General features: G+C 35.1%; 1 protein-coding gene across 1 annotated transcript in view; it reads left to right on the top strand.

The window, feature by feature from the left end:
- The window catches only part of GUCY1A2 (guanylate cyclase 1 soluble subunit alpha 2), a 339,473-nt gene extending 313,232 nt beyond the window's left edge, over nt 1–26,241 (top strand). The window contains exons 7-8 of the mRNA XM_030918863.1: nt 3,639–3,793; nt 22,926–26,241. Of these exons, the coding sequence (XP_030774723.1) occupies nt 3,639–3,793; nt 22,926–23,133 (363 nt within the window). The 3' untranslated portion in view covers nt 23,134–26,241. The remainder of the gene's footprint in view (nt 1–3,638; nt 3,794–22,925) is intronic.
- Nucleotides 26,242–26,619: the final 378 nt, after the last annotated feature.

Raw genomic sequence — 26,619 nt, 5'->3', positions numbered from 1 at the left:
CATGCATTGCACAAGATAGCAATATAAATTGGCCTTCTGAAAGTAAACAGACTCAAAGAAATATACTAATATTGCAGTGTGCTTTGCTAATTTTAGAGAAAGGAGCTTTATACTTAAAGAGGAATACTGATACTCAGCATGTTTTGCTTTAAGTCCAAATAGAGAAACCCTCATGAGAAACAAGCTTAAGTTTTTCAAATAGTTTACTTTTTTTTTAAAAAAAAAAGTAGGTCTCACTTCTGCTTCCAGCCAATATGGGGTACAGTGACTAGATTTACACTCCCATCTTAAAAATTTTTTAAATCAGGACAAAATATACAAAAGAACAGTTTTCATGACAGTGGACATTAGACAATGGAAGATAGTGATTCCTGAGAGATAAGAAAAAAATTAAATGAGCCCTATGATTGCCCTAGCTAAATGCCTTGAGAGGCATCCAGGGTGTGGCTCAGGGAGGGACAAACCAGGAGATACCCAACAAACTTCCTGAGTTGAAGAGATGGAGCTGAGAGTCTTGGAAGACCAAGGAGGCTAAAGGTCACAGAGTATCAGAGAAGTGAGAGTTGCAAAAAGACCCCCTGACATCTTCCAAGGATCCTCATGATGTATTCTGCAGAGTAGTGATTCATGCACATATGTGAGGAAACTACCTGAGCCCTGGTGTGAGGGAGATACCCAAAAAGATTAGATGAAAAAGCACCTAGCACTTATACAGGACTTGGAAAAAAAAATGGCTGTTTCCATTCAGGCAGAATGGAAAACCTCATAAATCAAGGACACTGGGGAGAGTACTCAAGGTTCTTGCGTTAGTAAGGGAGGATAATTAGCCCTTCATGAAACACTGCTCCAGTCTTGCCTAACAAATCTTAAAAGCAAGACTTGAAAGGAACAAAGTGTTTCCAAGTCATTTAACTGCATCCCAGAACAAAGCTCAATAATATTTATGAGATTATAAAAATATCCAACACTCAAGAAGTCACATTTATGATATCTGGCATCCAATCCAAAATTACTAGACATAAAGAAAATCTGAGACATGGGACTCATAATGAAGAGGAAAATTAATCCAAATGGATAGGTACAGAGTTGAAACAGATGATAGAATTAGCAGACAAGGGCATTAAAACAGTGATTTTTAACTGTATTCCATATTTTCAAAAGTTAAATTGATACCTGGAAGATTTTTAAAAATTCCAAATTGAACTTCTATAGAGGAAAATGACAATGTCTGAGATGAAGAATATGTTGAATGTGATTAACAACAAATCAGACATTGCAAAAGAAAATATAATAAATTTGAAGACATAGCAATAGAAATTATCCCAAATAAATGGAGAAAATTATTTTAAATGAGTAGATCATCAGTGGACTTTGGAAATAATTCAAGTTCCTAACGTATGTGTAATTAGAATCTCTGAGAGGGAGAGGTGGACAGAATAAAATATTCAAAGAAATAGAAAATTTCTAAATTTGATAAAAACTATAAACCCACAGATCCAAAAGCTCAACAAACCCAAAACACAAGAAAAAAAAAAATCAAGGGAAATCATAACTAAATTACCTAAAACAGATGATAAAATAAAAATTTAAAAGCAACCAGAAGTAAAATATATGTTATATATAGAAGAATTAAGATAAAGATGATAGCAGATTTTATATCCAAAATGATGCAAGAGGGAAGCCAGTGGAACAGCCTCTTTAAACTATTGGGGGTAAAAAAAACTTTTTAAACCCAGAATTCTATTTGCAGTGAATGTATCTTTCACATATGAAGACAAAATTAAGACTTTTAAACATAAAAAAGCAGAGGGAATTTATTACCAGTGAGCCTACAGTATAAGAAAATATTTATGAAATCCTGTAGGAAGGAGAAAAATGATGCCAGATACAAATCTGAATCTACACAAAGAAATGAAAATCACTTTAAATGATAAATTAGTTATCTTTCCACATCCCATGAGTTGGAACATGAGGGTGCCCTAGATATGCACCAAGACATGGAGAAGGACCAATGAAAAGGACTAGATCCTCAAATTACTGAGGGGAACAGAGCAGCCTGGCAATCTGGATGACCCATCTAGGAACTATTATTGAGAGACAAATAAAAGTCTATCTTTTTAAAGTATCTATATTTTGCAGTTTTACTGATACTACCAATTGTTTCTTAATACAATTATTTTTAAAGCTGTGAAGTTATGTCTGTTACATCAAGATCTTTAATTTACTTGAAATTTTTTTTCCACATTAAAGTTGATCCAGAGTATTCTAATAAAAAGGACATTTTTTTCTCACCTATCTGAAATGCCAACTCTTCTATAAGTCTAGCACCTACATATGCATGGCAGCCTTTCTAGATTAAATGTTCCGTTAGTCTATTTGTTTATATGATGGTATCTGTGCACTAATTAGATATGTTTATACTAAGATTCGATATCTGGTAGAGCAAATACTCTAACTTGTTATCTTTCTCAGATATATCTTGAGTCTTTCTACCATACTAAATTTCCAAATAAATTTTAGAGTCAGTTTTTTAAAAGTAGGTGAAAAGGTTATCAGGGGATGCAGCTAGGTCACATTAGTTTCAACCTACCTTTTTATGAGTTGATATATGCAGAAGTCTCCAGCCCCAAGACAAGGGTTGTTCTCAGACTGACTTTTATCCTTACAACCAGTGTGGCAAAGAGAGCCTGGTGGTGAAGGGGTGATAGTTTGGCTACTTGGTAGTCATCTAGGGGTCAGGTTTCCTCCCTCCAAGGAACATTCCACATTCCCCTAGAACTAAGGATATCATCTCCCACTTGTTATCCATTGGCTTCAGCTATTTTGGTGTAGACTGTGTCAATATAACTGCATTACTGTGATCATGTTTAATTATATATCAACTGTACATTGAGGGCCTTTTCAAGGCATGGACCAGACAGATTAATCAGAGAGTAAATTTACAGCATTTAATTTACTTTTCAGAATTTTTAATCAATGCCTATTAACTGTCTCAAGGATTGAATTCTCTATTTTAACTACATTTTAATAATACGTTGGGGAATTCAGCCAATTTTTTTCAACATTTATCACTTAATGTTGAATACCTGCTTTGCTCTAGGTACTATACTAAATGTTGAATATTCAGCAGTAAAGAAATATATATATTATATACATGTATATAATACATATAATTATATATATATATCTTTCTCTAATGGGAAAATCCAACATTTAAATGACATAAACAGAAATATAAATATTTAATTTACAATTATGTTTAATACTATGAAAGAAATAAATAAGGTTTTATTTAAGAATAACTGGAGGGAGAAAGTGGAGAAAAAGACACTCTTCAAGTTAGACCATATTATATACAGATGAAATCTGATTTAACCTGTAACTTAATCAGATTTATGTAGCAAATTAAACATAAATTTTTTCATATACTTAAGCCATTCATTTGTGTATTCCATAGCATTTATGTTCTTTGAGCACTCTAATGATCCAGCTATTAGGCTCACAAAAATGACCAGGACTCAGTTCCTGACTTTGAGGAACTCATAGTTTAATTTATTAACTAGCAGTGCCTTTCATTAAAATAATTGCATACCAAATGGAAACAAATGTGTTCCTTTTACTCTTTCATTCTTTTTTAGATGAGGATAGGAATTCACTCGGGCTCTGTGCTGGCTGGAGTTGTTGGGGTGCGAATGCCACGTTACTGCCTGTTTGGAAATAATGTCACGCTGGCAAGCAAATTCGAGTCGGGAAGTCACCCTCGGCGCATCAATGTCAGCCCAACCACTTACCAGTAAGTGTTCCCTGGCCTCCTCCTTCCTGTCTTTGGCTTTGTTTTGGCCTGCTAGTCTGTCATTTGTGAGACCGTGTTCTTTCTCTTGATCCTGTCATTCTCCAAGATATTATGAGTAGAACCACCCAAACCCGAAAGATAGTAATTGTGACACAAACTTTTATTTGCATGCTTTGAGAGTGCATGAAATATTTGACATGACTGAGAGGTAAAATAGGTTTGTCATTTCCCACAGTCTCTGTCCTTCTTAAGTATACCTGTTTAAAATACAGGAAAGCAAATGTTCTTAAGGATCTGCATTATAATAGAAATCTCAGTATTTTCAAACTGTTTATAAAAATGAAAGAAATACGATAGAAATGGTGGTTGGACTGTTTTTATTTTTTTGAATAAATAAGGACTCTTTATACATATATTATATATATATAAATTATCCCTTACTCAAAATGCTTGGGACCACAAGTGTTTTACAGTTTGAAATTTTTTGAGTTTTGGCATATTTGTGCATTATATTACCTGATGAGCATCTCAAATCTGAAAATCTGAAATCCAGTATGTTCCAAAGAGCATTTCCTTTGAGTGTCATGTTGGTTCTCAAAATGTTTCAGATTTTGGAGCATTTTGGACTTTTGGATTTTGAATGCTCTGCTGTACCAAGTACAGAGTAAAACATTAAATTATTTTTATCTTAAAGGTAATCTTTGACAACACTACACCTTTTTGCCTCCTGAATTCATTCTTAGTTTGTGTCTGGTAGAAATCTCCCCTATGAGATATTAAGCCCTATATATGGGCAGTGACTGTGTCTGGTTTGGGTCATCATTATATCCCCAAACTTACAGAAATGTCTAGCACATAATAAGCACTCCATATTTATAAAATGAATAAATACATTGATAAGATGGACATCTTCAAAATTAACAGCAAAGAAAAGCATGAAAATATCTTCTTTATCACACTTTGGCTTTATTCTGGGCATTACTGTACAGCTACTTAATTAATTTCATGTTTTAGGTAACTTTGAATCATACTGAAAAAAATGTAAAGCAGGAATAGTGGCCATTGATTTTTTTTTTTTTATTGACATGGTTACAAAAAACTCAAGCAGAAATTTTGAATATAAAGATAATAAAAGTTGAATATAATAATAAATAAAATAGTGATATTTTCAAACTTTTGACACCAAATTAGAGGCTAATTTGGTATTAGAAATTTCAGAGAGGGAATTTAAAGTTTTTAGATGAAAAGCAAATACTTCCTGATTCTGCAAAATAGATGAGAAAGAAAACTGAAATTACAAATATAAAATCAAGAGAAAGTTCACATTTAAAAATACATTTAAAGCTCTTGCTAAGCTCATTAAATTCGTGAATACCTTGATTTTGTTGTTTTTGAATAAAGACACATCTCTTACTAATTTTAAGGAGCCCAAGAGATTTTGAGGGTCTCACAAACAACTTCTGGACAAAGTTACAGGATTCTATCTAATCATTACTTATCTGGGAACTATCTGCTAGTTTCAGGATGTTTATAAGAGGATTTGCATCTTTTAAACTTCTCCCAATTTTCCCAGCACAATTCTGGGCATATTACAGATGATCTCTTAATAATTACCATATCAAATTGAATTTTGTCAAATTCTCTAGTAGAGATCAGTGAGTCTGATACTTTCTGCTCTAGACGATGAAAAAAAGCTAGTGAAGATCAGCTACCTCACTCATATCCTACTACGTGGTTCCATTTATTCCCATCATGGTACTGACACTTATTTTCCATGTTTATGTAACTTAGTGTAGATTTATGTCTCTGTGACAGCTTCACTTAAAAAAAAAAAAAAAAAAAAAAAAAAGATGTGTAAAAGAATAGGCCCAACTTGTGTGAGGAGTTCATGCCCTGAGTGTAGACATCATTAACAGTAGCTGGCCTTGTTTACATAGTGATGGATAGAAAAACCTCTGCCAGCCACACAAGTCTGTGCATTTTGGTGGTGACTCAGAGTTTTTGTAGTCTTTTTCAGTTACTTTATGATGATCCTTAGTGATTAACAAGGTCTGAGGAATGAAATCATTTCAACTGCTGCATACACTGAAGCTTACTGTTGTGTTATTGTTCTGCACCTTCACCCCCAGGCTCCCTAAAATCAAACAGAGCCATAGATAGACACATTGAGCTGACAGGTGGGTAGATTCTTAGAATAAATATAATTTATGAAGTAAAACCCAGTATTAAGCTCATGAGAGTTTGAAATCTTCTATTTTATCCCTGAATTACATTCTGTAGAATGTCCAACATTACCTGTTTGTCTTGAAATCTTCAGAGAGGATTTTATCCTGTTTATTTTTAGTAAAACTATATGATTATAAACTTTGGAAGTGGACTGTTTTGATATTATGATAAATTGAAATCATTTTTTGAATGATTCATTCCAAATGCATTTTGTCTGAAATATTCAAATAATTTAAAAAATATTTTTCTAAGGATTGTGGAGTACTGAAAAGATAATATAATATCCATGCTCCTACCACAGTTAAACACTTTATATTTTGCTTCAGATATTTTTTAATAAAAATGAACATAACATTTTCTTTGAAATTTTCTGAATCTTTCATTGTGACAGCCTATTGTTTGGTGTGTTTCAAAGTCCCGTGTTTTGTTTTGTTTTTTCTTTTTTCTTTTTTTTTTTTTTTGAGACGAGTCTCGCACTGTCTCCCAGGATGGAGTGCAGTGGCACAATCTCCACTTACTGCAACCCCCGCCCCCCGGGTTCAAGCGGTCCTCCTGCTTTAACCTCCCGAGTAGCTGGGACTACAGGCACGTGCCACCACGCCTGGCTAATTTTTTGTATTTTTTAGTAGAGACGGGGTTTCATCTTTTTAGCCAGGTTGGCCTCCCTCTCCTGACCTCATGATCTGCCTGCCTTGGCCTCCCAAAGTGCTGAGATTACACGCCTGAGCCACTGCGCCCTGCCCCAGTCCCAAATTTTATATATTTTCTACATATGTATCCATGAACAGTATAATTTTATTTTACATGTTTTAATTTTCATAAATGGTATTTTACTGTATGACTGTTTCACTAACTTTGGTTTCTTTTAAACACAATTTAATACTTTTTTTTTTTTTTTGAGACGGAGTCTCGCTCTGTCGCCCAGGCTGGAGTGGCCGGATCTCAGCTCACTGCAAGCTCCGCCTCCCGGGTTTACGCCATTCTCCTGCCTCAGCCTCCAGAGTAGCTGGGACTACAGGCGCCCGCCACCTCGCCCGGCTAGTTTTTTGTATTTTTTAGTAGAGACGGGGTTTCACCGTGTTAGCCAGGATGGTCTCAATCGAATACTTTTAAGATCTATCCATGTTGGAACATCTTTCTTTGGAAATTCCAAAGAAAGAATGGGTTTGATAATTTGGTCAAAGGTGCATTTTGAGCCGTAACTAGGAGCTGAGCTAGTAATCAGTTTATTCCTATGCGTTTTTATTAACAAAAGTCCCTTACTGATGACTGTCTAAATCACAGACAGCTCTAGCTCATCATTTTAATTGCTGTATGACATTCCAGTCATACATGGTATGACTCCACCATATTTTAATATTTCATACATATATTCCTCTGTTGATGAACACAGGTATATTTTCTATTTTTTAATTATCACAAAGTTTGTTCCTATGAACGTTATTTATCTGACATTACAAAAAAGAAATTTTTATTGAGTTTTAAGTTTTCCAAATTAGACATTTTCATTTTTCTTCAATAAATATGTTTACACACATTTTTGTTCCCATCATCCCAATGATGGGATAAGTTTTTTATGGAATATGGATTTTAAATAGTGCATATAATATATGCACTATTAATATATGCACTTTAAATAGTGCATATTTTTAAACAGTGCATATAACATAATCACATGATTAACTGAATTATGTACCTCTGCTTAAATGTGGGAATCATATATGTATATCTATATATATGATTACTAAGTAATCATTACTTAGTAAGTAATCATATATATGTAAGTATGTAATCGTATAGTATGTAATTAATTAGCAAGTAATCATATATATGTGATTGCTTACTAAATTACTTACTGTTGGCTTCAACAACACAAACATTGTTTTATAGTTCTGTAGGGCACAAGTCTGACACAGGTCTCACTTAGCTAAAATCAGTGTGAGCATCATGAGACCTTCATTCTTTGCTGAAAGTTCTAGGCGATAACATGCTTTCTTGCCTTTTCCAGCTTTGAGGCCACTCTCATTCCTCTGTTCAGAACCTCCTTCTTCCATTATCACAGCCAGTAATAGCTCATCTTTCTAATTCTGCTTCCATCATCACATATCTTTTCCTGACTCTTCGTCCCTCTTCTACTTTTAAGGACTCTTGTGATTATGTCAGACCCACTGGATAATCCATGGTAATTTCTCTATTTTAATGTCATCTGATTAGCAATCTTAATTCCATCTGCACCCTTAATTCATCATTGCCGTGTGTATTAGTCAGGGTTCTCTAGAGGGACAGAACTAACAGGATAGATGTATGTATAAAGGGGGAGTTTATTAAGAAGTGTTGACTCACAGGATCACAAGGTGAAGACCCACAATAGGGCATCTGTAAGCTGAACAGCAAGGAAACAGTCTGAGTCCCAAAGCCAAAGAACTTGGAGTCCAATGTTCAAGGGCAGGAAGCATCCAGCATGAGAGAAAGATGAAGGTCAGAAGACTAAACTAGTCTAATCTCTCCATGTTCTTCTGCCCGTTTTTATTCTGGCTGTGCTGGAATAGACTAGATTGTGTCCACCCAGCTTGAGGGTGGGTCTGCCTTTCCCAGTCCACTGACTCAAATGTTAATCTCCTTTGGCAACACTCTCACAGACACATCCAAGAACAATACTTTGCATCCTTCAATTCAATCAAGTTGACACTCAATATTAACCATCACACCGTGAGACCTAACATATTCACATTTTTCAGGGATCGGGATATGGACATCTTGGGAGGTGGGGATTATTCTTCCTACAACAAGGGAAAATTTAAATGCTAAAACCTGCCTGGAAATATAGCCCCAATATTACTTCTACATACCTCTCTTTGAGGACTTTAAAAAAACAACAACGTATAAATTATGTAAGCAAAATCTGGGGAGGAAAAAGAACTTTCACAAATGAGACCTCTGGCTTGTAAAGGATTTTTACTGGGACTTAAGATATAGATTCCTGAAGACAGGAATCTAGTACAGGACTGAGTTATATTTCTATATTTAAGAAGCAGTAGAGCCCTTGGCTTGAGAAGACTAAGAAGCTATCCTGAGAAATAAGTAATTTTTATAAAGATGACTACAGTCCTCTCACTGCATAACCTGCCCTCAGACATAGATACCCACATATCATCTCTTACAAAACTCAAGAACTTATATTTATCTTTAGACCTCTAGCACCAAGTTTAAAATTGCACTGACCACATTTTTGTGTAAGAGTTTAATATAGTGCATAATTCCTACCCTAGGTATTAAGAGAACTGTATCTAATATTGGTTAAGCTATTTGATGACCTAGATGAGCTCTCATGCATCTTTTAGCTCCACTATTTCATCATAGTGACCAAACATTTATTGGATTACTTATAATTTATTTATATTATCATTTAATCATTACAGCAAGAGTGTGAGTTCTGAATTGTGATTATCTTTGTTTTTCAGATGGGAAAATCTGAAACTTAGGTTAAATAAGTCACTAAGAACATTGAGCTAAATAAGTGTGGGAGTCATAATTCAAACCCAAAGGTGCCCTACTCCAAAGCCTGAGATCTTATCCGTGACCAAGCTGTCCCACTGGGTTGATAACTACTTGAAATAACATGTAAAAAAAAATAATTACTTTTTAAAAATTTTAGTTGACACATTATAGTACATGTTTATAGGATACAGAGTAACATTTTGATAAGTGTTTACAATGCATAATGATCAAGTCAGGAGAATTAGCATATCTATCACCTCAAATATTTATCATTTATTTGTGTGAGGAACATTCAAACTCTGCTCTTCTAGCTTTCTGAAAGTACACAATGAATTATCATTAACCCTATTCCCCCTAAGTTCTGCAGAACACCAGAATTTATTCCTCCTATCTAGCTGAAATTTTGTATCTGTTAACCTCTCTACATCGTCTCCTCCCCTCTTACCCTTCCCTAGCCTTTAATACCCACAATTCCACTCTCTATTTTTATGAGCACAAATTTTATTTTTTAAAAAACCCATTAATTTCTGAATATTACTGGCCTCAATGAGAGGATTTCTTCTGCAAGAAAATGGTGAAGAGAGCAGTGGGGAGCAAAGTGGAATTAGAGAAAGGGAGATTCAGTTTTCTCTTTGTAGATATAATGCCCTCAGGTTGAACTTTTGCTATTCTGGAGTTTTTATACTCAGGATAATAAAAAGGAAGGATAGTCTTTCTCAAATGGTTATTTGGAGTGTCTGTATTTCTAACTATATCAGTATCTCTAGATCTGAAATGAACATGAGTAGATGGGACAAACTTGTGGCAAGTGGAAGCTTCCGAGTGACAAAGAACATTGTCTTGTTGCCTCTGTGAGGCTAAAAAACATTTTGTGTAAGCATTTATCAAATGCATATAATAATTTACTGGGAATATAGGCTTGCTTTTAGGAATTTACTTTATAAACAATTTGGAGGAATGCGTCTTTCTGGTAAATTCAGAGAAAGATGAATGGAATAATTGAAGAATGATGACATTCCTTGGTTATAGTTTTATTTCATCAAACTGTACCTTGGATATAGTTTAATGATCGGTAATACTAGTCAAAAACACTAGCTAGAAACTCTGCTTCTGTTCCTTTGTCAATATAATTATTATACAAGGGTGACATACTATGTTATAAATATTTACTCTTCTTCCTATGGATGCTTAATGTGGGGAAAGATCCAAAGAAACTTCAAGAAATTCTCATCTAGTAGTTTTCCTGTAGCCTGGCAATTTAGACATATTTTTCTTTATGATTTAGTTTATTATTTGGCATAGGTTTGGCTTGTATAATTTAGGCATAAGATTAAATCTAGAAGTAAAGTTTTGCTGTTTTTCTTTAGGTCCCATTCCTAACTAGTATAAAGGGAAAGCTTGGTGGTTCTCTCTTCTCATGATGGCAATGCTAAAAAGTTAATTACCTAGTTCTAGGATTCAGAATTGAAAGGCATTAATCTGGTATTCATATTAATAATTCCTATTTATATGGGAGACATCTGTTAATTTCACACACCAAAAAAATTTCCTTGAAGTGTAAATACTGTTTCATTGGTCATAATAACATTTACAAATAATGCCAAACTTAAGTAAATTTTACGCATTATCTAAAATACTATAAAGTGAAAATTAGTTACTAAGATAATTAAGCATGATTTAAAGCAAAAGAAAAAGTCACTCCTTACATTCTCCTTTCCCTTTCTCCATTAAAAATGGCACCATTTCTAGTGGCCTGGAGGTCAATATTTATTTTGTAATTAACACAGGTTCAATAATCCTTTCTGAAGTTTCTTTTACATATCCACAGTTTAGCTAAAAAGGCCAAATTCTTTAGAAAAGTAAGTGTTAAACATGTTTGGCTGTGGAAACGATTCAAGTAATATCTGACTTAAAATCCAAGGTGGAATATAGATAAAAGTATTACTGTTGAGGTTTTGGGGGATTTTGCTGTTACATTTAAGCCTTATGATTATTGTGTTTATGCAGCATTTTCTACACATACTCACATGTGCTTGTTTCTGGAGAGAGTTTTTTTTTTTTTAATATTCTCATCAGATTTCAAAGTGGACCATGATTCAGAAAATATTAAGAACCACTACTGACAGATTAAATAAATGGCCAAATAAAAGAATGTGAATTTCATATTCCTGTTCTGCCACTAATTAGTTTATGACCCTGGATAAGCCACATAAATGATCTCATCTTTCATTTACTTATAAATTATAAACTAGGTTAGGTCTAGATCATTCTAAAAATATTTTATACTAAATCCTGGAACAGAAAAAGTAGCATTAATAGGAAATCAGTGAAATCTGAATAAAGTCCACAATTTACTTAATAGTTATATACCATTGTTAATTTCTTAGTTTTGACAAATGTACCCAGGTTAAGTGGAATGTTAACATTAGATGACATTGAGTAAAGACTATAAGAGAACTCACTTTTTGCAGAACTATACTATATATCTTTGTAATTCTTCTATAAATCTAACATCATTCCAAAAAAATGCTTATTTAAAAAATTATTATAGTTCTGATATCCAAACCAGGCACAGTGGCTCATTCCTGCAATCTTAGCATTTTGGGAGGCCAAAGGGAGAGGATCACTTGAGTTCAGGAGTTTGAGACCAGTCTGGGCAACACAGTGAGACCTTGTTCTCTACTAAAATTAAAAAAAAAAAAAAATTTACCCAGATACGGTGCATGTGCCTAAAGTCTCAGTTGCTCAAGATGCTGAGGCAGGGGGATCATGTAAGCCTAGGAGATGGAGGCTTCTAGGAGCCATGATCACACCACCGCACTCCAGCTTCAACAAGAGTTGAGACCCTGTCTCTAAGAAATAAAAATAAAAATAAAAATAAAAAAAGATCTAACATTCAGTGAAAGCTGAAAGCTGAGTATTTATTTTTCAACTTACATAACAGAGGATCTTATATACTATTAGAGACCCACTGAATGTTTTTGAGCCTGGAAACAACATGATCAAAGAAAAGCTTCTACAGGAAGTGGAGCAGGGAATACCTAGAGGTGAAATGACCATAAGATAAGAGGTAACAGCATTGTTCCAGGCCAAAGGTACAGTCATGTACTAAGGCCATGATTGTGGGAATAGAGGTATAGAAGACATGAAAAAACTTTAAAGAAATAATTGACAGGGCTGACTGGGCAAAAACACATAGCCATTCTATATATTGTATGGTTAATATTGTGCCTTGAAATTGGAAAGCCATATTTATTCACTTTCAGAATTAATGCCTTATGAATATATTTTTAACTTTAAAGTTCTTACTTTTAGGTTTAGCATGTAATCAAGCCTCTATATCGTTTTAAATTTCTCCTTTTTTCAATTGTGTGTATTGTTCTTTGAAGAAAATGGCAAAATTTTATATTATATTGTTTGTTTGTATATGGTACTATGTTATATTAAGGAAATATGTCTGTTTCAAATCCCCTCGAAACAAGGCAGTCTGCCTTCCAAAAAACTGATCATGAATTGTATTATTTAAATACATTTTAATATTTATTAAAATACAGTATGTTTGGAGTATTCATTTTTAAACTCGAGAATTGAAACCAGTCTTAATTGGGCCTTAATCTTCTAGCAGTCAGTTCTTCCCACTGTTGTTTTGTGTGTAACACTGTGCATCAGGAAAAATCTGATTGCTCTAAATGCTATGTTAAGAATCCTTTCTGTGGCTCTTATTAAAGTGCAAAGATTCTCATGCATTAGTCACCTATTACTAAATCAAAATTGCTTTCTAATCAGTTTTTGTGATATTGGCCAACACAACAGTGTTTCCTCTGGAGATCTTACTTGAAAATTTTTCAGATTTGCAACTCTAAAACTAACATGTTTGATCATGCTGCTTTGTATGATCCTCTATAAACTGAATACTATATAAATTATCAAGCTTCACTAAATGTTAGAGCTGTAACTAATCTTTGAAATAAATTAGAGTAAAATCTTTCTTTTTCCACAAGGAAATTAAGAAACCAGAGAATTTAAGTGACTTAACTAATGCCATCAACTAATTTGTCTCTGTCTAACCTGTATGGGGGAAAGAAAAACTCCCAAATGTAAGAGATCAGATTTACTGAGCCTACCTATACCTCTTCTCTCTCATCATTTCTCTCTACAAAAATAAGCATTTCTGAGAAGCATAATTTTAGTGGAATATGCAAGGAATATTTTCTATAAAACATTGTTCATATAAGAAGTCGGCTGAACTCTTTTTTTTTTTTTTTGAGACGGAGTCTCGCTCTGTCGCCCAGGCTGGAGTGCAGTGGCCGGATCTCAGCTCACTGCAAGCTCCGCCTCCCGGGTTTACGCCATTCTCCTGCCTCAGCCTCCCGAGTAGCTGGGACTACAGGCGCCCGCCACCTCGCCCGGCTAGTTTTTTGTATTTTTTAGTAGAGACGGGGTTTCACCGTGTTAGCCAGGATGGTCTCGATCTCCTGACCTCGTGATCCGCCCGTCTCGGCCTCCCAAAGTGCTGGGATTACAGGCTTGAGCCACCGCGCCCGGCCAGGCTGAACTCTTAAAGGAAAAAAGTATGCCCTTTTTTTAGCCTCCAAATATTTTCCTAGGTTGATTTGCCTTCTTGGGGGCTGAGGTTATTACAATTCTGCATAATCTCCTTAGAATACATTTAGGCTAACTCTATTTCTAATTGGTTGACTAATACAGAAAATAGAGGACATAGAATTCTTAAGTCTAGGAATCTAATTTGGTACTCATTTTGAAGTAATGAAATCAACTAATATTTCTTTTTTAAAATAATTGTGCATATTTTCTTCTTTCCACTTCTTTATCTTTTATACAGAAAGACCAGCACAATGATGAACTCGTTTTTAAGAAAGACTTTTGGTCAGAGAAGTGAAAAGTGTGAGGAGATTATTTAACTTACAAGAACTGGTTACAGTTATCTTTTCTAACCTCTCACTATCTCTTTTTAAAGTTCTGTCTATAGACATATTAAACTTTTGCATGAATGTTTTAAATTTTAAATTCCTTGACATTTACTAGAAATGGAGTTTTTAGGCTGTTAAAGGTCAAATTGACAGGGTCCAGAGAAGTCAATGTGGTAGAATGATCTTTAGCATCCTAAAATTTAAGAATGTAAAGGGCATTAGTTTTGCCACTCAAATAGGAACATCCCAGAAGATGTACACTCTCTAGCAGGTACCAGATATGCAGAGTATGAAACCTATAGTCAAGCACACTTTGCCATCAGTACTTACTCCAGAGTGGATTGCAGAAAAAATGTGCAGAGGTGTCACTGAAGTGCCTCTGAGACTCTCTGCCTTATCATTTCCAGGGGACATACAGGAAGACTATCCCTTTTGGAGAACTTATTAGCCTGAATTTTAGATCCCACAGATTGCCTCAAATTATAAAATTCCTTCAACATCTGCAAGTAAAAATGTTTGCAACCTTAAAATGCATAAACATTTGGTGGGATCCTTTTTCTGTTTTATTTCATCGTGAGCTAGATTCTTACTTTCCTTATTTGGAAAGGTGTATTTCCAGAGAATGAATCATTGCATTTCAAGGGATTTCAGGCTGTCTAGCTAACTCAATAACTAGTTTCATTGGACCTATCTTCAGACTGCATCTTGGAGCAGGGAAGCACAAAGCAGAAATACAGGACAGAGTTCCTTCTTTTCTTCCATTCAAGTAGAAAGAAGAAGATAAATAGGAAAACATAATGTGTCTCAATGTTTTTTATTTTCATTTTCAGAACTGTCATCCTTCTACACTCAAAAAAATCCGAATGCATTCCTTAGCAAAAAAAGATATTCAGGTGAATAATTTGTAACAAGAGAAATTTCTAATTAAGCAAATCGAGCCCCTGAGTTTATCATTATCCTTTTCTGAAGTTCATAATTAATCTTTTTTGAAACAACAACAAAATGACTTCCAGATATCACTCAGGTATACACTTTCCACCTTCCTCTCTTCCATTATGTTGGAGCAAAATGACATATACACATACAAACACACAAAGACTGGAAGAGGATTTAGAAATGGAAGAGGAAGGTGGAAAGTGTATGCCTGAGTGATATTTGGCTTAATGTCTAAAAGAAAGCTGAAGTCTCAGCTCCTACAGAAGAAGGAGTGGGTAAGAAGCAAGTATATTCACTCTGAATCTAAATATCAGCCTGTTTACATGCACACATGCATATGCGCGCATACACACAGGGAACCTAATTAGAAGGATAGTCTAAAAGATCCAAAATATGACCAAAATAGACTCCAGAAAAAGTACAAGGGTAGAAAACACTCTAGGGTATTTTAAGTAGGAAGATATACAGAGAACAATATGCTTACAGAATCATGAGAAGAGATAAAAATCAGGTTCTAAGCTGGATATCTTGAAATGATACCCATAAAATATAGAACTGGCCAGGTACACAAGCTCCTACCCCTGTGCTCACCGTGGGAATTGGAATAGTCTAGGTCAGGAGCCATGGCCACAGCCATACTAGCCTTTGTACATCAGGAAACTAAAAAATGGATGCCTAAATATGCATTCCCGTGATCATGAAGTTAGATGTTACACTAACATGTCACCAGTACTGGGCCATTTTCTTGACACTTAGGAAGCTAGAAACTGGAGCCTGCTTCTGCAAAACTCCAACATCAGTAGTCACTGTTAATGGTCAGTTGCCAAGGGAAATGGAATCTACTTCACTTCTGCCATTCAAAACTTTGTCAGGTCAATCTTATTTTAGGAAACTAATAATTACTCAGAACCGTAGTAGCTAGGGAAATTGGGAAATGTAGTTTCAAGCTAGGTAGCCATGTACTTTTGTAGAACTTTATTACTAATAAATAAAGGGAGGACAAATTTGAGGGCACAGCTAACTCTAGAAGAATATAAGAGGTTTGTTCTCCTGAGACATTGAACCAGAGGAATTCTAAATTTAGGAAGGTAACTACGGGAGGATTAAATAAAAGTCTACATTCATAACAGTGTGATTCTCAGGTTGTTTCCTAAATTCAGCTTCCAGAATGCTGGAAGCCAGGTGTAATACCATAGGAATGACTGGAATATTGTTACTTGGACAAACTGGACCAAAGGAAAAACAGTAAATATATTGATATTTGGGAACCCTAATGAAATGGTCAGGGGAAACCTACAATTCAACAATATTTTGCTACACACAAACCTTCTAACCATGTCGTAATGACTTACACTTAAATAGAAAGATATTTACAGACATTAGTAATTTGTTGAATGCCTTGACATGAAAAAGAGAGACCAAAACAAAAAAGCATACAACAAAATCTAGTCAATGAATATCTAGAGGAAAAAGAGACAATAGAGAGAATTAAAGAAAACTATAAAAAGATGAATATTCTCATAAATTTAAAATAGTAAGAACACAAGAAAACATAAACAATCATACCACAAGAGTGGAAATTAAAATGAGATATCTGAAATTTTAAAATTATTTACGTGTTGGAAAATAATGTTGGATGCAATCTTCCAGAAAACAGAATGTTTTAAAATGAGGGAATAATCTGAGAAAAAGGAAAACAAATTAGAGGATTAATTTACCAGGTCCAATGTCTGACTAAGCCAAAATGCATAAAAAGAAAACATATAAAACAAGGCATACGAAATTATTAAATAACTTTTTAAAAATTCCTAGAACTGAAAGACATAGTTTGCTTCATCAAAAGCTTCAAAAGGATTCACTAATTGTCATTGTGCCAAATAAAAAAGATGCACTTAGTCATATTATTAATTTTCACAATACCAGAGATAGAAAGATGATGAGGATGATGATGATGATGACGATGACGATGACGACGACGACAATAAGAAAGACTAGAAGAAAATTAACATGCAGAGGTTTAAAAAACAGAATGATATCTTACTTTTTAACAGCCAAATACTGAGGAGAAAATGAATTCTAAACAAGAATTTAATGCCTAATTAAACCAATCAAGTTGAGAGAAGAATGAACTAAAGACATTTCCGACATCTAAAGTCTTTAAAAGGTCACTGTCCTGGTATCTTTTCTACCCTCTACAAGATGCGTCAGATTCTACTGCCTCTTCCCTTGCCCTTCAAGTATCCCTTGGTGAGCAGTAGCTGGATAGTGAGTAGACAAGTTGGTGATTACCCTCTGGTAGACAGCATTCTGAGAATGTCGCTTTGTTATAGCTCTGCACGTTACACAGATCTTTCCAGCTGTTGAAACAAACAAAATATTTTCCAATTTCACACAATTATTTCAAATGTGCAGGTATCAGAGAGCTATATATACTAGTCTGCCACTATTAAAGACTGGAACTGGATCTATTCATTTCAGCAAGGTTTATTCTGTCCATGGGGTTCTCCATGGGGCAATTTAGCAAATAAAAATAATCACTTTATGGAAAGACATTTTCAGCAAAACTCAAAATTCTCTCTTGTTTCCCTCTCAGTCTTCTCCTGTCCCATACATATTATGATGAGAGGTAAGAAAGTATTGGTTCAGGCCTAGGTCACAGAAGGCACTTAATGATTACCTGTTGACCAGTTGACTGCTGAACTCACAGTTCTTGTGTTAACATTCTTGTGTTAAAATTTGAACTAGATTTAGATCATTTGTACTTCAGTATAAGTGTCAGACCCTTTCCCAAGGTAGGATGTAGGACAGAGCACAGAGCATGGTGAAAACTGGGGGAAATGAGCATGCAAACAAGAGGTGAGAGAGTCAGAGACCAGCTTCGTTTCTGCAGCTGTGATGGAGAAGCTCCATGCACCTCCATGGAATCAAGTTTCCTGCACATGCTTGGGAGCCATCCATTGATGCAAAGCAGCAGTGGATTTTTATTTTGAAAAACAATTTATAGAAAAAACTGTTGAGCAGAGAAAGGGTGACAGGCAGGTAAACTAGGATTTGTGTGATTTCCAAATGCTTATTAAACATGTTGCCAAAACTCCCAGAGTGTATAACAACCAGCTGGGGATTACAGCTGGGGATTAATTTAGATTTATATAGAATCTAAGCTTCCATATCAGCCCTGAGGTGCCAAAGAAATGGATTGTTAGGTAGAGCTTTAGGGCTAACCCAGGGACTTGGACTTAATAAAGCATTTCAGAGGGGATCCGAGGCTTTGGGATGATCAGGTTCTAAATAATTCCTAATCCTTGTATACATTTGTTTGCTTACTCAGCACCATGACTCATATCACCAGGCATGCTGTGTGAAATGATTCCCCTGACCTCCTCCACAAACCCTCCAGCAAGTCATAAAGATTGTCCTATTGGAATTCAACTGAACATTGCACTTCAATGTTCTTATCTACAAAGTCTGCTATAATAAATACTGGGTATCATAGGAACTTGAATCAATTTATCCTTATGTGTTCTCATTTTTATTATTGAAATTTAAAACTGTATTTAGTTTATGGATACCAAAATGTTCACTGGGAAAAGAAAATACAATTTCATAAAAGCTGTTGTCTCTGTAATTTCTAGCACAGTATGAGATCTATTTAAAATGTCAAGAGATCAATTCATTGTGAAAAGTTTCCTCCCAGCCAACGTGCAGTGAATTATTTAAAAGTTCTGACATCTGAAGCAGCTGGTACCATCTTCTTTCAGTCATTTACAAGTGCTTTCATGGACGTCACCCCATTTTTGTTTGGGGTTGAAAATCTCAATTATAGCAAAACAAAGATCTTGGTGAGACAAACAAACTGTAAAAGATACATTTGAGGACTTAAAAGACAGGGAGAAGGGAATGTAGCTCATTTGGAGTCCTAACTGTTGATTATGGGCGTTAAGGAAACTTTGTGGAAAGACTGAATTATGGCTATATTTGGTTCTTAACTTTTGTACTTAAGTCCATAGTTACCACCTCTCCCTTTCTCCTGTAAAATTTCTTCCTTTAGATTGTATCAGATGTTGTATCATTTTATTGCTAATTTGTTTCAATGAGCATTTCTTGTCATTTTAGTTATATTTACTTATTTTGCGAATCCCCACTTACTCGCCTCCATTCAGAAGGCTAATGTCATAACCACTAAAAAGTTTGTTGATTGATTGACATCAATGATTGACACTCACATATTACACAATGATGACTGTTCTATTTGAGCTTAGCAAAATTGTTGTGGAATTCACTGCTAAATTACACTACTGTATAGGGCTTTTTACAATTTATTTCTGAAGTGACTGATTATATATCAATAGTAAAGAGAATTGACATTTGTGAAAATGAAAAGAAAGTAAACACTACTGATGACTTCCATTCTTATTGTCAATGATATCTCAGATTGGTTGTTTTGTGATGGAGAGCTATCTTACTTAGTCTGGTTATTTATTGTTGGGCTAAACTTGACTGTGTTTACAGGTCTAGTTTCCAGTTCCATTGTCACTACTGTCTTGTTGTTTCCTTGAGCAAATCAGTATAACTTACTCCGAACTCACTTTCACCCTCTATAAATTTTGTGGAGATTAGCATTTTTCAACTTTTAAGTTCAGGGGTACAAGTACAGGTTTGTTACATATCTGTGCATGTATGGGGGTTTGTTGTACAGATTATTTTATCACCCAGGTATTAAGACTACTACCCATTAGTTATTTTCCTGAATCTCTCCCTCCTCCCATCCTTCACCCTCCACCCTCCAAAAGGCCCCAGTGTGTGTTGTTCTTGTCTATGTGTCCATGTAGTCTCATCATTTAGCTCCCACTTATAAATGAGAACATACAGTATTTGGTTTTCTGTTCCTGCATTCGTTTGCTAATGATAATGGCCTCCAGCTCCATCCATGTTGCTGGAAATGACATCTCATTCTTTTTTAATGGCTGCATAGTATTCCATAGTGTGTATTTACCACATTTTCTTTATCCTGTCTGCCACTGATGGACATTTAGGTTGATTCCATGTCTTTGCTATTGTGAATAATGCTGCAGTGAATATACACATGAATGTGTCTTTATAAAGGAATGATTTATATTCCTCTGGGTATATTCCCAGTAATGGGATTGTTGGATCAAATGGTATTTCTGTCTTTAGGTCTTTGAGGAATTTCCACACTGTCTTCCACAATGGCTGAATTAATTTACAGTCCCACCAACTGTGTATACATGTTCCTTTTTTCTCCAAAACCTCACCAGCATCTGTTATTTTTTTTTACTTTTTTTTTTTTTTTTTTTGAGACTGAGTCTCGCTCTGTCACCCAGGCTGTAGAGCAGTGGCATGATGTCGGCTCACTGCAAGCTCCACCTCCCAGTTCAAGTGATTCTCCTGTCTCAGCCTCCTAAGTAGCTGGGATTTACAGGGGCACTCCAACATGCCTGGCTTATTTGTATTTTTAGTAGAGCTGGGGGTTTCACCATGTTGGCCAGGCTGGTCTCGAACTCCTGACCTCGTGAGCCACCCACCTCATGAGCCTCCACAAATGCTGGGATTACAGGCGTGAGCCACCATGCCCGGCCCTTGACTTTTTAATAATAGCCATTCTGACTGGTGTTAAATGGTATCTCATTGTGGTTTTGAATTGCATTTATCTAATGATCAGTGTCTTTCATATGCTTGTTGGCTTCATGTATGTCTTCTTTCCAGAAATGCCTGTTTATGTCCTCTGCTCATTTTTTAATGGGGTTGTGTTTTTTTCTTGTAAATTTATGTTTCTCATAGATGCTGCATATTAGACCTTTGTTGGATGCATAGTTTGTACTTTTAGCTTTTACAAACAACTATGTTATGTGAATAAAATGGGATAAGGTTTTTGAAAGAATTTTGAAATGTTAGAAGGAACCTTGTTTTTTATATACCAAATGAATATAATCATTTTGTGTTTTTTTTAAACTGTCATTATATCCTTTAACAATCAAAATACTATAGCTCTGGTTTTTCAAATTAAATATAGACTGCTCATATTATACCTTATTAGTACTACCAACTGTTGTTTTAGGTAATATTTTCTATCTATTAATAGCATTTGAGAAGGAATATTTTCTTCTCCTTAGAGATTCTCATAATTGACTGTGCAATGTTCTTGTATGTTCACACATCCTTTATTCTGCTTGTGCTCATTGGTTCTTTTGCCCCAACCTGCCTCCTACACAGCATAACTTGGAGCTGCTGCTAACATGAATCTGTGTTAGGAGGATGGGTTGTTTTTAAGAAAAAGATAATGGGTTTGGCTCCAAGGTGCTTTCCAAATAAAGTCCAAACTCTTAGTTTAGGGCTTTAAAACTTTTTCCTAACCTACTGTCCCAGTCTTAACCCTCATTCTGACCTCACTGGGTAATGTCATCATATGGTTAGAAACTTGACATTATTCTTGTGTCTAACCCTTTGGTTACATCATTTTCCTTATCCACTTGGTGAAACTGTACATGCCTTTAAATAAGATCTAGTCCATGAAGGCTCTATGGTCCTCCCACTGCAAATACTTTTTTTCTTCTAGACTTCTGCAATTTTCGTGTCTACTTTTCTGATGGTATCTAGCCTATTCTGTTCTATACTTTTATATTACTCTGTGTTTTGTTCATTTATTGAGGGTTTTTAAAAACTCTTTTATTCTGTTTCTGTATCTGTTGACAAAACTGTGAGCTTTTTAGATGTGTTCTACTCCTTATATTCACAGAAGTGTCTAGGAGGTTCTTCTTGGGCAGTAAGAAATAGTCTATAAAGAGCTGTTGAGTTAAATTGAATTGTTGGTCCACACTTTCAGATACAAGTATCAAACTGAACATTACATGAAACTGGACAAGTTTAAAGAATAAATTTATTCCAGTGTTAGTGTTTTGAAGAAGAGTCTTTATGTGTGACTGGAAGAAAAGAATCAAGCTGTTTAACCAATAATGCTATCGAGTTTGGATAGCATGCTTGGCTAGAAATCAGCAAACAGGTATCAGAGACATTGGGAGTCATGAAATGTTGTTCTACAAAGTTAAACACTTGATTAATGTTTTTTACATACAGGACACACATTTAAAGCACATGGTTTACCAAACATAAAAGGAGTGCACTAGAATTTGGGCAAGTTTTCAAAACAGAGAACGTAAATCCTGCATGCTTCAAATAAAACCTGTATTATGCAGTTTCCTCGGACCTTTGTGTAGGGAAAACAATAACATTTGAACAAATATTTTCAAGGAATGCTGTTTAGAAAGAAATCAATCTTGAACAAATATTTTCAGGTAGTACCACACTTAGCTTTGAGTTTTTTTTTTTTAATTACATGAAGGGATCTTTTCTGGGTTATAACATTTCCTAGCATTTGGAATCTGATGAAAGCCACATCTATACAAAGAAATAGAGGTGTCACCATGAGCAGTCAGAGATAGGCTTCCTCAGCCTTTAAAATTTCTGTCCACGTATTTACATTTCCCTGGCCTACTTGATTCATGTGCTCTGTATTTTTTTCTTAGATTATTAAAACGGGAAGAAAGTTTCACATTCATTCCACGGTCTCGTGAAGAGCTTCCAGACAACTTTCCAAAGGAAATTCCTGGGATCTGCTATTTCCTGGAGGTAAGGACTGGTCCAAAGCCACCAAAGCCTTCTCTTTCTTCGTCGAGAATAAAAAAGGTTTCCTACAACATCGGCACCATGTTCCTCCGGGAGACAAGCCTCTGAGACCTGCTACAGAACAAAGACTCCTCCAAAAAGCACAAGCCCAGAACATGGGTCACCACAGCAGGGGTGGAAAGAGATTGTGTCTCTTTCATTGCTTTGTTGAGAACAAGCAGCAAAATTTCTGTATTATGTTAGGCAATAATCCTACTAAAAGGTGGAGGTGACCGCTGTCAATAAAAAGCCGGAGGATGAGGGAAATCAGATGTGTCCATTCATATGAGTGTTTTTGGTCATATATATTTACATATATTTTAATTACAAGTGTGGGTCCCCTTTCAGAACTAACCAATAAATGGATTCCACGTTTTCTTGTTTATCACACATACAAGTATCTCTCCCTATATATTTGTACCACTTTTGAGAGCCAGTTTTGATTATATATTCCTACATTTAGTGAGTTGGTGGGTAAGGAATATTTTCTAAGTTTCTTTTTCTGAACAGACATTTCATACATGTATCATGGCAGTGTGGTAAACTTCCCAACTGGAAGAATTGTAACTCGGCAAAATATTTAAGGGGTATTACCTATTTTTATACATATCTCTTCTAGATAACTACATTTCACACAACATTATTAGATTTTCAGAATCTGCTTCTGTATTGTTAGTATATTATATAATACTAACCTATTAATCTAACATAGTTTCCCTTATTTAGAGAAATCAGTGCTTGGACTGAGAATACATATAACCAAGGATTTCAGATACCAAGAAAGCATTATATGTCTGCTTAGTAAATATATCTTTTAGATTTAATTAATGTAGCATGGAATCCAGAGGAAATGGAATTTCCAAACACCAGATATATCTGTAACCAAGATTAAAGAAAGGTCTTTTTGCCACCTTCTAACAAATATCAGTTAAAATGAGATGCTTTGCTACACTGGACCCTTTTCAACTTAGCACTTATATAGGTAGCTTTTGCAACACTAAACTGTATTCTAATAAACAGCACTCAACTAAATGACATGTTAGTTACCCCCTTTCTTTTCCCCAGTTGATGCCTCCTAAGAGCCGGATGCTATTCTTGAGAGCAAATTCCTGGATACTGGCATTAGTGACAAAGAAGTGTCAGGACATTTTGCCAAGAGTGTTGTTTCTTCTTGCACAACACAAAGCCAGGAAACCTCTGTATTTTATGGCTTTGAGGTTTTAAAAAAATGTTCTGCAGTTTGATTGATATGGCTTTTAAATTCAGTGAAACACTTTCATGAATGCTGAAGTAGCTATAATCTTCAGAACTAGTAATCATTATAGTTACAGATAGGATTCCATCGCATGTTCTGCTCAAATGAAGACCTGTTCTCATTAATCAATACTGCATGAAAATATTACTGGCTCACACTAAAATTAGGAGCATCATGTGTCCAGAGTTTTCCTGTTTGGGATCAAATATAAAAATCTAAGTTTCTATTGAGGTTAATAAACTGGAAGCATTTGTTTCCTTGAAACCTTGGAGAGGTCATTTTCCTACTCATTGATAACTTATGTCTAACTGAATGCAATATTCTTTTCTGTTCAGGGATTTTGGCTGCATTATGGTTTGGTTATGACGTAACTCAGTTAAGGAATATATTTACTAATTTCCAATGTAGTCTATGAGGCTTATTTAATGTTTTTAAATTTTCTATTTGTGTGGCTAGAAGGCATTTGTAGATATGCAAATATTTGTTATAATCATGATCTTTTATAATTTGAATTATTTTCTTGCCCTGGGGGTTTATAAGGGCACGAGTGCAACACTCTTTCTGTGGAGAAGACAGGAAGTAGACCTTGACCTCCAAACCTTTGCCTGACCCCCTCTTCTGTGGACCTGTGTCTCTGGACAATGAGGAGGTTTATAGTCAGTATGAGCAGAGCAGGCTGGGAGCACCGCAATCCTCATGCTTATATTAGAAAATGCCTTAGCAATGTTGATGGGCTCCTTGTAGCACTGGAGCATGGGGAGAGAACAAGCTCGCTGTTGTTGTTTATTATGTCTTCAGTAATTTAGAACTTATTATGGTATATTAAATCAGTAAACATGTTGGTGATGAACAATGAGTTTTGTAACCATAAGGCTGAAAGGGACTTACAGGAATATCCAATCTATTTCTCTTTTTGTAAAGATTTGTCTAAGCAATTACAAACACATATTTATTCTCTCTATACTTAAGAATATCTATGGGAAGCATATTTGAAAAGCATCATTGGAAATCCACCTCATTACTAGTGGTAGGCCTGGAGAGAAGTATTGTATTTATATATCTCAATTTGTCAGAAGAATCACAAATTCTGTATTAGTTTATATGATTTTACTTAGAGAAGAAGTATCCATTTACATTGCCATAAATGTCACGATGAAGAACGTGCCAGAGATTTCTTATCTGTCACTGACAGGATGTCAACTACATTTTTCATACGTTATAATCTAAGTATATATTCAAAGCTATAGTCTGAGATAATGGTCCAATCTGTTATCATTTTGCTAGTCTATTATAGTTGATTATTGTAGTTACAATGTTTCTATATGTTTGTGAAATACTATGTAAAATGTCTGTTCATTCAAACTTCAATCATAGAAGTTAGAAGATGGAGAAAGAATTATATTTTTATTTGTCCTACACAATGCCATCTACATCTCTTCTCTTAGGAACTGTGATTGTAACAATGTGGTGGCATTTGTTATTTCATATGACTTATCTATATTCTCACTTACTTACAAACTATTACCAACAGCATGCATTTTAGTATGGCAGATAAAAGAAATTTATGTGATATTTCCTTAGAAACCAAATGGTATTAAATTGGGGAAATGGTTTTAACCCACTCTACAAGGGATACTTTAAAATCTAATTTGGGACCTATAGCTCTTGCATTTTAATATTCTTTTAAGCTGCTATTTGGAAGAAGGCAACTTATAACTGGCCATTAGCACCAAAGCATCAATCACATTGGTATCAGGATTATGTTGATGGAGAGAATGTCATCATTTGCAAATAAATCAGTTATCTAACAAAATCAGAATCCCCCAATATGTACTCAGAATGTACTACCCTGTATCTTCTTTGTGGACCTTAATAATTAGGTATCATTGACCATAATAAAAAATAATAATATGCCTCAGAAACATAGTAGTTGGATCTCTTGTCTATATAATATAGAGAAGGGGAAGAAGACATAGCTTCCAGGTAACATGGGACCCAACTGCCTACAATCTGCCTTTATTCATCTCTTACTCTATATTTTAAGTAATCTTGGATTTTCCTTTTAATACCTGATTATGTGGAATCAAGTGAGCTTTGATCTGGGACTCTGAGACAGACATTGATGCCTGAGATTTGAGGGTGGGTCCGTAGGTTCAGCACTTCAAATGTTATTTCTCACAGTCTTGCACTCCTTACTCTTGTCCAGTGACAATGGTGTCAGGACACAGTAGTTTAGTGTGAATGTGCATGTCTCTCCAGGAAAAGCAAAGCACAAGAGAGTAACAACTTAAACAAAATCT

This window comes from Rhinopithecus roxellana, chromosome 15 (genome assembly GCF_007565055.1).
Source record: "Rhinopithecus roxellana isolate Shanxi Qingling chromosome 15, ASM756505v1, whole genome shotgun sequence".
Lineage (NCBI taxonomy): Eukaryota > Metazoa > Chordata > Mammalia > Primates > Cercopithecidae > Rhinopithecus > Rhinopithecus roxellana.
This window is presented reverse-complemented; position numbering and strand designations above follow the sequence as displayed.